Here is a 12265-nt window from a genome sequence, read left to right as displayed (position 1 = left end):
AAATTTTTTTATTCACAAGACTCGAATCCAATACCTTATTTAAGGGAAATGAGCGTCGAACCGCATGTTGGTAAGGCAAATCATTTTCATTTCATCGTATTGTCTCATTCCTTTTGTTTTGTAAATTTACAATCTCATTTTAGATTCTCTTGATGATTATGTAAGAATCATATAAATGAATTTCATAAAAAAATCATACGCCTAAGATTGATTGCAAAAAAGTCTTATTTTTGAGGGAAAATAGCCCCATATAGCACATTTGTTACCTTATTTTCACTTCCTAGCATGTTTTTAAAAGTTGGCACGGTTTAGTACGAATCACCATTTTATTCCCGGTTTTAGCACACCGTTAAACTCTGTTTAAAAACCCTACTAACGTTTTCTAACGCCGTCAAACTAAACTGACGGTGGGTCTTCTTCTTCCTCCTCCTCCTGCTTCTCCTTCACGACCGTGCTTCTCGGCTCCTCCCGTTCCACCGATTTCCTCCTCCCGCAGCCCTCTCCAACTCCTTTCCTCGGCAATCTCGCCACCGCCTCTTCTCCCCTAATCGTAAGGAGTCTCCTTCTCATCCTCTTTTCTTTCCTTCGATTTCTCCATAACAAAACCCTAGAATAATTGAAGAGCAATTTCATGAGGATAAATCCTTTTTAGTTTCTCTGATTGAGGGAAAGGAAGCAGGTTTCTATCGCAATCGTTTCTTGTTTGGGTTGGTGGTTGGTGTTTCGAAATTCATCCGTTGATTGTTTGAGAAAGAGGGAATAAGTAGCGGTCCCGACTGACTTTTCTGTTTAATTGCGAGAGAGGGAATATGTGATGGTCCCAACTGGACTTGCTTTTTTGTTTGATTGCTTTTTTAGTAAGTTCCCTTGTTCTTTTACTGTTATTATATGCGATTTTCCCCGTTTCTTTATTGCGTTAGGGCCCTACTTCTTTACTGCATCGAAGAAGACAAATTGACTTAGATTATTCCCTTTCTATGCAGGTGGCCTTAAATTGCGTGCTTGAAGTTGTCGATTTATTCATTTATTTACTGAAATCAAAGTTAAACAATGTAAGTTAAAACATTCAGTTACTTCAATTATTTCACAACTGATTACTTTAGTGTTATCTTCACTAATTACTTCAGCTTCTTTGAGCATTTTGAATCGTTGATGATAACAATATGCTGAGGTCAAGAGAAAGTTGCTCAGAATTCACAATTTTTTGCTTTAATTGTTGTGGGCAGTACCTACAGTCATGTAGGTAAACTGCTAGAGTTTCCTTCAGTAGTATTTCTTCAGTGTCACGATGCCAAGAAATGTCACCATCATGCAATTTCATGCTAAAACTTGGACCTTCAATAGGAATATCCACAGGCTTTGGTGATTGAGCATCGACTACTCTATTGTAGGAATAATATTGCACCGTTAGAAAGATTGTCACGCTGCTAGCTGATGATTTTTTTTTAATTTTATCTTGTACGATTATTTTATGACAATAAATTTGTGTTGATAATTTTTACATGCTCTGGCTATTGTAGGGTTCGAACTGAGTTTGGTTTGAGACTACACCATGAAGGATATATGGAGTTTAGGCCACAAGTTAAGTACATTGGGGGTTCATCTACCATTTATTCTGTGGACGTTGATAAGGTGTCTTGGGTTGAGTTAAGGAGTATACTTGGTGAATTTGGGTATAAGGAACCAAAAAGGATATGGTATTTGATCCCTAATACTAGTTTGGTTATTGGGTTGTGTGACATGAACACTGATATTGAAGTATGGAAGATGGTTGAGTATGGGATGAAACATGAAATAGTGGATATATATGTTGAAGCTGACAAAAAAGCCGAAACTTATAGAGAAGATGATGGAGCAGAGGATGACGATGATGATAAATATGAATATAATCCTTCTCAGCATGCTAGTTCAGATCATGATGATGATGGAAGCGCAACTAATGATGATGGCTTGAGTAACTTAGGTAGTGAATAAGATAATGAAGAAATGGTTCTTGCCAAGATGATGAGAGCATGTAACATTGATGCTGGTAATGATGATGACTGGACTGAAGAGGGAACTGATACTGAATATTTCAGTGATTATGTTGATTCAGACAATGAGGTGGTCACTCATAACAATAGTGGAGATGAAGGACGGAAGAAAAGGAAAAGGGGGAAGAAAAGGTACATAACTTTTAATCCCAACACACCCATTAATGAGGTCGAGTTTTCAAAGAATTTGATATTTGAGGGCCCTGATCAGTTCAAGAAAGTCGTGCAAGGCTATGCCATTTTCCAAGGGTTTAACATACTCTGGAAAAGGACAGGCGATAAGAAGATTGAGGCTACTTGCAAGAATAAAGAATGCGCATGGAGAATCTATGGTAGTTGGACTTTTAAGAAAGAAGGCTTTGCTGTGAAGAAACTCGAGGGGAATCACGTTTGTTCCCGAGCTTCAAAGAACAGCCAAGCAACCTATAAGTGGTTAGCAAGTCACTTCTTGGAAAAGTTTCGAGTTGATCTGAATAGGGAATTCCAGATTTTATGCGATAGGTGAATGTGCAATTAGGAATCACCGTTACTAAGACTACATGTTACAAAGCTAGATCTCTGGCATGTAAAAAGATTCTTGGGACTTTAGAAGAGCATTATAACTTGCTGCCCTCTTACATAGCTGAGTTGAAAAAAGTGAATAGAACGAGCACATTTGAGGTTGTGCTCGATAGAGGGAGTCCTGATGGTGCAGTCAGATTTAAGAGGTTCTATGTATGTTTTGATAGCTTGAGAAAGGGATTTTTAGAGGGCTGTAGATCAGTAATCGGGTTGGATGGCTGTTTTCTAAAATCTAAGTTAGGGGGCCAACTGTTAAGTGCTGTAGGTAGAGACGGGAACAATCAAATGTTCCCATTTGCATGGGCAGTGGTGGAAGGAGAGAATGAGAATTCCTGGAGATGGTTTCTTGATCTTTTAATGAAAGATTTGGGAATTAAGGATGGATATAGGTGGACAATCATCAGTGATCAGCAAAAAGTAATCATTTCTATATAAATTGCTAGTTCCTTTTAGTTCAATTGCCATATAACCATATATTTAGTGACTTACTTTCTTCTTCTTCTTCTTCTTCTTTTTAAAATTGTGCAGGGGCTTGAGAAGGCAGTAAAGGTACTTCTACCTCATGTAGAGCATAGAAACTGTGCTCGACATATTTATGCTAATTGGAAAAAAAATAATGGCGGTGTGGCTCTGAAGTCCCTTTTCTGGAGAGCAGTCATGTGCACAACTGAGGTTGAATTTTTCAGGATAATGGAAGAGATGAGAGCAGTATCAGTGAAGGCATGTGATCAGTTTATGCAGGTAGGTCCTCAGAAGTTTTGTAGAGCTTTTATTAGTGAATGGAATAAATGTGAAATTGTTCACAACAACATATGTGAGTGCTTTAATGCCTATATTTTGCAAGCAAGGGCTAAACCATTGATAGATATGTTGGAAGATATTAGAACTAGATTGATGAAAATGATGGCTGAGAAGAAGCAATTGGTGATTGGGTCTACTGATGAGTTATGCCCAAGGGTGAAAAAGAAAGTTGAGGAGGCTAGGGAACTAAGTTGGCGTTGCACCATTGTATATGTTGGAGAATCAAAATTTCAGGTTGCTGATCTTGGGGAAGGTTATGTAGTTGATTTAAAGAGAATGACATGTACTTGTAGAAGGTGGAACCTCAATGGCATTCCTTGTCTACACGCAATGGGTTGCATTGTTTATTGGAACAGAGAAGAACCTCAGAAGTATGTGCATGAGTACTTTAAAAGAGAGATGTACTTGAAAGCATATGAACAACCACTTGAACCCCCAAATGGTAAGAACTTGTGGGCTAAAGTACAAGATCCACCAGCGTTGCCTCCACAAGTGAGAAAAATGCCAGGAAGGCCAAAGAATTCTCGAAACAAAGATGCCAGTGAAAAAGAACTTACAAGAAAAAGAAGCAACAAGAAAGAAAATAACCAAGCTAAACTTTCCACAACTCATAAAAGGAGAGGTAGAAAAAAAAAGATAGCCAAGCTGAATCTTTCACAACTCAGGTGAGTTTTTGGTATTACTAGGTTATATTGGTGGAATATATTCATTTTATGATTTTTTTAAGCCTGAATGCATTCCTGCATGTTGGACTTGTTATAAAAAGGAGCAATATTGAGCCAGGAGACATGAGTCAACATTCTATGGACGAGGTGATTACACAAGACCAACAACGTCCTGTTGTACCAGAGGTTCCTTCTGCTAGACCTGGTTGTGTTTCTGATATTAGACCACCAAAGTTACAGGCAAGTTAGGTATATCTTATGTTAATGAATTCTATACGACTTTCACTGTAATCATTCATTCTATTTGCAGGCAAAAAGGAAACAAATTGCACCAACTCTTAAGGCACAAATATCTAAAGAAATTGCTCTAGCTAAGAAAGGTTGTGGAAAGGTTGTGGAGTCCTTACTGCAGATAATGGCAATACGTATGTTTGTGTAAGTCATTCAAAAATTGTCAATTATTATTTGACTATAGGTTGAACAACTTTGTACAATTTAATGATGTGGGCGTATGTTATCCTTAGATGCCTGATCAACCAGTGAGGATCTCTTATATCGGCGAGTATGGAGGGTAGTTCACTGCTATAACTCAGACCCAACCATATCCTCATCTGCAAGGGCAACAACAGAAGCAACAAGGGCAAGTGCAACAACAACTGAGACCCATAACAAGGGCTCAACTAAAAGCATTTGGTGCTAGACAAGAATATGGGTGTCAGCAGAGTAGTGGCATAGCCCAATCTGATGATGGAAGATTCGAGAAGAAGAAGAAGAAGAAGAATTGAACTTGGAGCTAGTAGTTTTTTATGTAGGCTCTTTCATGGTTGATGATGGACTTTTTTGCTCTTTTTGTAGTTATTGATTAGGATATTTAGTCTTGGGGAATCTTGTTGATGGGTGTTACCACATTTCTTACTTGTAAATGCTCCTTCAGTTTCTGGTTCTTATTGTCGCTATTTGTCTTTTTCTTCTTTCAATTAGTGACTGCCATTGCAATTGAAAGCTCAAATGGACGGGTTTAGATATATATGGAAAGTTCAACCTTTGTGTCTTTTGGATTACTTTGAATAAAGGTCTAATGTGATTAGGTCTTCCAAGCTACCTTCCCGAAATTCAGAGACAATAAGCAGGTAAAAAGTTTTGGGAGTTGCTAGCCTCTGTAGTTGTGACTCCAGTGTTCTTATTATCATGTATGCATTGTTCATAATTCCAGCCTTTCATGTTTCAAGTCTGTCATCTCGTATGGAAACATTTCCTCATCAAACGACTATTTGATAGTAAAGCTGGAAACATTATTATTTTGGCGGATGTGACGAATCAGTATGAAATCGATTACGCAGTTCATTGCTGCAGATGACCTTTCAGATCCATTCCGGCTAAACTATCAGTATTGGTCTTTGCCACATAGTGCAAAAGATAAAGGCAATATCAAAGCAAAACCTCATTCGCGACAAGTCTAAAGCTCAAATTCATCAGATTACACACAGCAGTGCCTGCCTGCAGCACGCATTCACACGACACAAGGATGTTCACTAACATGTAACAGAGAATCCTCTAAGAGGATACAACAAGGTCACTGCTAGCAACTACTAATTTCGACTCTTCACAGATACAGCCACCAAGATATGCCTGCAAATTATCTAGCTCCAGCTCAGATTTCGTCTTAGAACCATTACTGCACCAAAGAAAAGCCGACTCATTAAATGAAAGACAAGGATGCTTACAGCGAGAACAACATAACAGATGTGCATGAATCGTTGGGCATCTGTACAACAGCTAAATTCGCATGTTAATGGAGATCGAAAAATTTCTCAAAACCTGCTTGTTCGAGGGACAGCGGCCCCATGAAAGTCGTATGCTCTGTCCACCTAACTGAGTCCCATTCAACACCTGCAGGGCTTGCCCAGTGGAAGCTCAGAAGATGCAACATATGCAAACATGAGATGACCATCCCAAATCACAAGCTTAGATAATGGAGAAATAGAAGGAAAGAAAAGAGAATAAGAAGGAGACTCCCTGCGAGTAGGGGAGAAGAGGCGGTGGCGAAGATTGCCAAGGAAAGGAGTTGGAAAGGGCTGCGGGAGGAGGAAATCGGTAGAACGGGAGGAGCCGAGAAGCAGAGTCGTGAAGGAGTAACAGGAGGAGGAAGAAGAAGAAGACCCGCCGTCAGTTAGTTTGACGGCATTAGTAGGGTTTTTAAACGGAGTTTAACGGTATGCTAGATTCGGAAATAAAATGATGATTCGTGCTAGACCGTGCCAACTTTTAAAAACGTGCTAGGAAGTGAAAATAAGGTAAAAATTGTGTTATATGGGGTTATTTTTCCTATTTTTAATTATAAAGAAAGAATAGTGTGGGTATTTTAAATATTTTTCTTGAAGACTATCATCGAGTGGCTTGTGACTACTCTTCTTTAGCTTAATATTATAGATATAGGTATAGATTATAGAATTGGTGCGAGAGCAAACGGAATCAGGCCAAGCTATCATGTATATCATCCACGCCACAATGGGTGGCTAGTTATGAAACCAGATGGGATGGGGCATCCAATAATTCAGCAACTGTACTGCATGGCCCTACTGGGCTACACTAGGCTACTCCTCATGTGCTTGCTTTGCTTGCTCCCACATTAACATTAATTACTGTACGACATTGTCTAGTGAGAATAGAGAGACAAGAAAGAGACACCTGAATAATTAATGGGTTAATTAAAAAAACAATACGCGTACTTTTTTAAAAAAATAAAGTCCGACTTTTAGACAATAATATAAAAATGTATGATATTTATATTTTTTTAATATAGCAGAATCTTTTAAAAATAGTACAGAAACATACGTTTTTTATCTTTTTTATAGCACGATCCTTAAGAAATAACACAGAAAGACACAACTTTCACCACCCACATAATTGGGGTCCTGCTATCGCCAGCGATCCCAATTAGGAGATGGTAGTCACCGACGTAATAATCACTGTCGGTTCCCTCCCCCTTTCTTTTTATTAAGTTGAATCCCCTTTCTTTCCTTTTAATTTTTTAATTAAATAAGATCTTATTGAGTCTACTATTCCAATCATATTGTGCCATGTAACATCGTTAACTCCACATTAGCCGTTACTGTTATAATTTGATAGAATAATTGACGTATTGCTAGATGAGCAACTAAATTTGAAGACCGTGTCTTTTTATTTATCATCTGCAATTGATAAACTTCTCATAGTATAAGCAGTGGATGGCTTTCGCGTTCAAAGCTAACAATTTGTCCAGTTGAGACACTAATTCAATTGACATGCATGTGCTTCAGCAGTTGGCCTCTAGAGACTTAAATTACCTTCTGCAACTTTTTGACGATCACTTTCCTATGGCGTTTGACTATTCTCCTCCTTCCTAAATCAGACATTTAAGACGACGAAGATCAAATTAACCTTGTGGGGGGATGGAGACTGTGAAATGTTTTTACAGAATTGGTTCGGTGGATGCTGAAGCACAGTAATTAATAATGGAGTAAACAAGTACGAGAAGACATCGTGTGCAACAGTGATACCACGTAAAATTATATCACAAGACATATAAAAAATGTTATTGATGCAACAGTTGCATCATGTAGCATGGTAAGCTAGCTAGTAACAACTTCTAATTATGGTTCTTGGAACAGATATGCAAGGAAATTAAATACAATCATACGTGGGCACAAGATTATTAGGAAGGCGTGGGAACCCAACTGCATGTACAGTTAAGTCTCTCGAGTTTAATCCACTGAATCACTACGATTGGCTATACTAGGCCAGGACGCAAAGTTTATCAATGGGACACAACACAATGGTACAACTACTAATGGCAGAGGTTTTCGCGATTGAACATGGCATATGCCAGTGGTTTTGGAGGAGCTATCTGTCAGCGACTGCTGGGAGATGATCTCGGCATCGGGTGCGCGTAAACTTTGAGCTCGCAGTCATATATGATCCGTCCACTTGATTGCGATGCTACTGCCCTCTTCTTCCGATGATGTCTTTCCCGAGTGCAATTATTCGAAGAATAAATTAACGAGCTGGGGTAATCAAATGACTTGCAAATTAATATAGGAGTATCACCACACACACACACCCGCGAGTTGTGATCCCCTACATGATAATTAACCATCAGCAACGCAGAGCAAAGCTAAAATCTAAAGACGTGAAAGTTGTACTTATCATATATAGGCCATAATTAAGGGGGAATAGGACACACACACACACACATATATAAGATTAGAAAACGGATCATATATGTGGACGGCACTCGCGGTTGAACTGATAACACGGGACAGCTTTTAAATTGGCATCGGTAGTACATGAGTAGCGATTGCCATTCTTCACGCGGTCGCACGCAGCTTTATTTGGAATCGGGGTGCGTATGGTCACTTTTCCAATGTCTAAGGTCCCTGCCAATGAGCGGCGGAGGACTCCCATGCCCAGGTCTGCAGCCATCTCGAACCCCTCCAACTCGGGCTGTGCCTGAGCGATCGCGAGGGCGCAGCTACCATCTTCTCCATCGACATCCATGCCACTGCACAAAGAGGTGTTGCCCATGATCGTCGACGACCTTTGCTGCTCTGCAGCTCCTGGGACCGGCATCGACAGAAGTAACAATACCAGCGCTGCTGCTGCTAATGCGAGAAACTGCTGGAAACCTGGCCTGGCCCCGAACAGGCATCCCTTCGCCATTTCTATAGCTTCACTGTTTAATTTGTGAGGATCAGGGAAGTCAACGCGCAGATAATTGTAAGCGAGAGCACATGGAATGGAGCTAAACCAAAGCGATCATATATATCCTCAGGGGGTGGCTAAGCTGTGAAATCCAGATGGGATGGGGTCTCCAGTAATTCACGTGCTTGTCCTTGCTCTCGCAGTACAAAGATGATTGATTATCTGGGAGAGAAGGAAGAGACGTCACGATAATCAATTAATTAATATTATCCTCAAAAAATGACAAAAGGAGAATGATAAAAAAAATAAATAATAATAATAATAACATAGGTAAAAGGGCAGGCCCGTGAAACCTAGAAGGAGTTTTTTTTTTTTTTTGTGTAAAGGGAATCATTTAGATCCTGTTATATTTTTAAGAATAAATAACACCTTATGATTTATTTCATGAGACATACCAGACCTCAAAATTAATTTTTTCGTCACCTTTAATTCTCAAACTTTTCTCTTTATTTATTTATTTATTATTACCCTCAAATTTTTAACTTTTCTTCAATTTGGTCCAAAAGTTCGAGGAAAAAAAGGGGAAGGGGCCGAGGCCGTCAGTTAGCGACCTTGATCCCACCACCGAGGTTGCATGCACTCACAGAGAATGCCATATATCATAGAGGTAGGGTCGGGGCTGCAAATTAGCGCCCCCTCCCCCTTTCCTCTCCGAATCTATCGGGATCTCAAACTTGAGATCCTAATCAATCCAGTAGATTTGAGGGCTAAGGCTATTAATCGGCGACCCCAACCCCACCCTCAAGGTTTTCAGTGTCCTCAGTAGGTGTCGGCAACCCCGGTGGTGGGGTCAGGGTCGCCGACCGGCAACCCAAGCCCCTTCCACCCTCCTTTTTTTATTGATTTTTTTTCTTTTCGAATTTTAAGATCAAATTGTAAAAAAGTTGAAAGTTTGAGAGTAATAATGACAAAAAGAAAAATTTGATGACCAAAAGTGATAAAAAAACTAACAGTTCCATGATATTTCACGAAGTGAATCACATGACGTTATTTGTTCATAGAAAAATTACATGACCTAATTTGTCTATTTTGCCGACCACCTCATACCTCGTCGTTCTAGGTAAGGATAGCCTAGTGACGGTGCCATTTTACTACGGAACTGAGGTCCCGGAAGGGCGGCAAGAGAACTTCTATTTGCTCTAATATGGACCAGGCCCAATATCAATGGGCCTCAAAATTTTCTAATTCTACCAAAATTGGGCTGGGCTCAGCCCACAATAACAGTCCCAACGATGGCGGCAATGCAAACGCGCAGCCTATTGGTTCACCCCAAAACAGTGACACCGGCAAGCGCAAAGTACTTCCTGGGAAAGCTCCTACCAGCCGCCTATACTGTCCCCCGCCGCTGCACCCGCTGACGGAGGTAGGGCCGCCGAAGAATGAGCACCCGCCGCGGGCCGCCTAAGCACCAGAACCAGTACGCCTGGAAACCGAACGCCGGCCGCAAGATCAACGAAACGGTAACGAAGGGATTCAATGTCGCTGCCGTGTCTTTGTTCGTTCAATGTTGTACTGAAAAGGTCTCATTTTGACGCCACGTTCGCGAGATTGAAGCTAAATAAGACTGATCCAGATGAAGGATTTCTGTGTTTACAGGAGGTCGGGGGGAGGCTGAGGCCGCTGTCGGAGATAACGGGAGTGTGCCTCCGCTGTAAAGAGCAGATCGAATGGAAACGTCGTTATGGGAAATACAAACCCCTCGCTGAACCCGCTAAGTGGTACACTTCTTCCCTTCCCCTTTCCATCATCGTTTTGTCGTTTTTGACTTATAAATTTGCCACCTTGACATGAATTTTTGATCCTGCAGAAGAACTGTCTTTTTTATTATGGAGAAAGTATAGTAAATGGAATTTTTATATCCATGTCAAAGAAGTTAATTGGAATGGATATTCGTGACGATTATATGTACACGTCTATTCGTTGGGTTTAGATTGATTTTATTGATAAGTTATCTTCTTAACGTTGCAGCCAGGTTTGCTCGAAGAGGAATGTTCGTCAAGCTTACCACAACCTCTGCAGGGGTTAGTACCTCAATATATCTCTGCTGCTAAGCTGGGGAGGGTAGTGAAGAAATTGAATTTTTTTCTGCTGAAACTTGCCAGACTCTGATGATTCTTATGTTGTGTAGTGATTTTAACTTTTTGCAGGTTGTGCTAAGGACCAAAATGTATGTGCAAAGTGCCGTTGCCATGTCGGTTCTGTAGTGGGAAGGTGCTTGATTAGATTCATGTCAAAGACCGGCCTATAGTTGTGCCTTTAGAGTGTTAATTATCTTTTCTGAATAGTCTTTTGCTCTTTTAATCTTGCAGAGACTCTTCTGAATTGGAGGTGGAACAGAAAATGCTTGAGGAGGTCGGTTGCGAATTTTTTTTAATCAAATCTTTCAGTTTCAAGTGAAGATTACAACTAATTTTGCCTTTGACTCTGATAGCTAGCTTTCATGTAGGCAATCAAGAATGCTCGAGAAAGGGACAGGAGAACTCTACTACGTGCTGTAAGTCTCTCTCTGTAAATAAAATGAGAGATTTCTTCCAGTTCCAAATTCTTCTCGGTTCAGCTTGTTCACTTCTGTCTTTCAGCTTGAATTTCTGGAATCCTTCATGCCTATGAATTAGCATGATGAGTACTTCGGAATAGTAATTCCTAATTCTATGTGGTTGCTCTGCTTCACTATGTTCTTAATATCCATGATAACCTTAATGTGCTAGTCTTGTCTCTCTTTTCAAACAGATGAACAAAGGCAAATCTAATAGTTCGGGTAAACCTGCCACCGAGAAAGTAAACAAGGTTGGAGAACTATTCCCCTCCTCATCGCTTGAGGACTATGCCAAATCAGGGGGAGGTGGTGGTGCTGGTTACAATAATGGTAAGGAGGATGAAGAAGATGAGAACCGGGAGGAAGAAGATGGAGATGAAGCTGAAGAGGAGGAAGAGGAAGACGACAATGATGATGATAATGATGATGAAGAAGGGGATGGTAGTGAGGAAGACAAGAAGTAGTTTATTGTAGTATAGCCTCGGTTTGACATTTTATAGTCATTTAACGGGTCTTTATCAGCAAGATCCGTAGAGAGGATGGAGATGATTGTAATGACACCTTCACAGGAGAAAGACCATGGAAGTATTTGACAATAGTCTCCTGATGAACGGCGAAAGTTTTGAGATTTTAGTAATGCGCATCCATTTTCTGTGTATGTTCATAGAAACAATGGAATATATTACTTTGTTGAGTTGGTTTTTCAACAGCTCTAATTATCTATTAGTTTCCTTAGATTTCTGAAGCATTAATTGCTATGGCGAACTTATCGGGGATCAAGGACCTTTCCCTTCAAGAAACATGATCGGCGGTAAAGATCATCTATTTTTTATCCGTAATTTAAGACCTTGGGAAGATAAAACAGACTAGACAACTGACAAATCTGAGTTTTCTTTGCATCTAAAGAAAAGATGAAGTCAGGATAATAA

At 40.1% G+C, this 12265-nt stretch overlaps 2 protein-coding genes and 1 long non-coding RNA gene across 3 annotated transcripts; 2 read left to right on the top strand and 1 right to left on the bottom strand.

Moving 5' to 3' along the window:
• The first annotated feature begins 1986 nt into the window (after positions 1-1986).
• Positions 1987-4635, top strand: LOC116207780. The gene is made up of 6 exons (XM_031540875.1): positions 1987-2421; positions 2535-3011; positions 3123-4060; positions 4162-4300; positions 4371-4478; positions 4585-4635. Exons 1-6 carry the CDS (start codon positions 1987-1989, stop codon positions 4633-4635), a joined length of 2148 nt encoding a protein of 715 aa, XP_031396735.1.
• Positions 4636-5488: 853 nt separating this feature from the next.
• LOC116209227 lies at positions 5489-6370 on the bottom strand. The gene is made up of 2 exons (XR_004157179.1): positions 5879-6370; positions 5489-5735 (listed from the first exon to the last, which is right to left on the bottom strand). It is a non-coding gene; the product is annotated as an uncharacterized LOC116209227 (long non-coding RNA).
• A 3698-nt stretch (positions 6371-10068) lies between these two features.
• LOC116209578 (trishanku) lies at positions 10069-12043 on the top strand. The gene is made up of 7 exons (XM_031543253.1): positions 10069-10260; positions 10397-10518; positions 10769-10821; positions 10948-11011; positions 11110-11152; positions 11247-11294; positions 11531-12043. The coding sequence occupies exons 1-7, from the start codon at positions 10180-10182 to the stop codon at positions 11798-11800; spliced, it is 681 nt and encodes a 226-aa protein (XP_031399113.1). The 5' UTR covers positions 10069-10179; the 3' UTR covers positions 11801-12043.
• The last annotated feature ends 222 nt before the right edge of the window (positions 12044-12265 follow it).

This window comes from Punica granatum, chromosome 5, assembly GCF_007655135.1.
Source record: "Punica granatum isolate Tunisia-2019 chromosome 5, ASM765513v2, whole genome shotgun sequence".
Classification (NCBI taxonomy): Eukaryota; Viridiplantae; Streptophyta; class Magnoliopsida; order Myrtales; family Lythraceae; genus Punica; species Punica granatum.
Note: the sequence above shows the minus strand (reverse complement) of the source record. Positions and strands in the feature narration are given on the sequence as shown.

Bases quoted from the DNA above. Each gene is read 5' to 3' on its own strand.
- LOC116207780 (XM_031540875.1), top strand. From the start codon at position 1,987: ATGGTTCTTGCCAAGATGATGAGAGCATGTAACATTGATGCTGGTAAT. The intron at 2,422-2,534 runs GTTTGTTCCCGA...TTTATGCGATAG, and splicing joins AGAAACTCGAGGGGAATCAC to GTGAATGTGCAATTAGGAAT. The intron at 4,301-4,370 runs GCAAGTTAGGTA...TTCTATTTGCAG, and splicing joins TTAGACCACCAAAGTTACAG to GCAAAAAGGAAACAAATTGC.
- LOC116209578 (XM_031543253.1), top strand. From the start codon at position 10,180: ATGAGCACCCGCCGCGGGCCGCCTAAGCACCAGAACCAGTACGCCTGG. The intron at 10,822-10,947 runs GTTAGTACCTCA...AACTTTTTGCAG, and splicing joins TTACCACAACCTCTGCAGGG to GTTGTGCTAAGGACCAAAAT. The intron at 11,012-11,109 runs GTGCTTGATTAG...TTAATCTTGCAG, and splicing joins GTCGGTTCTGTAGTGGGAAG to AGACTCTTCTGAATTGGAGG.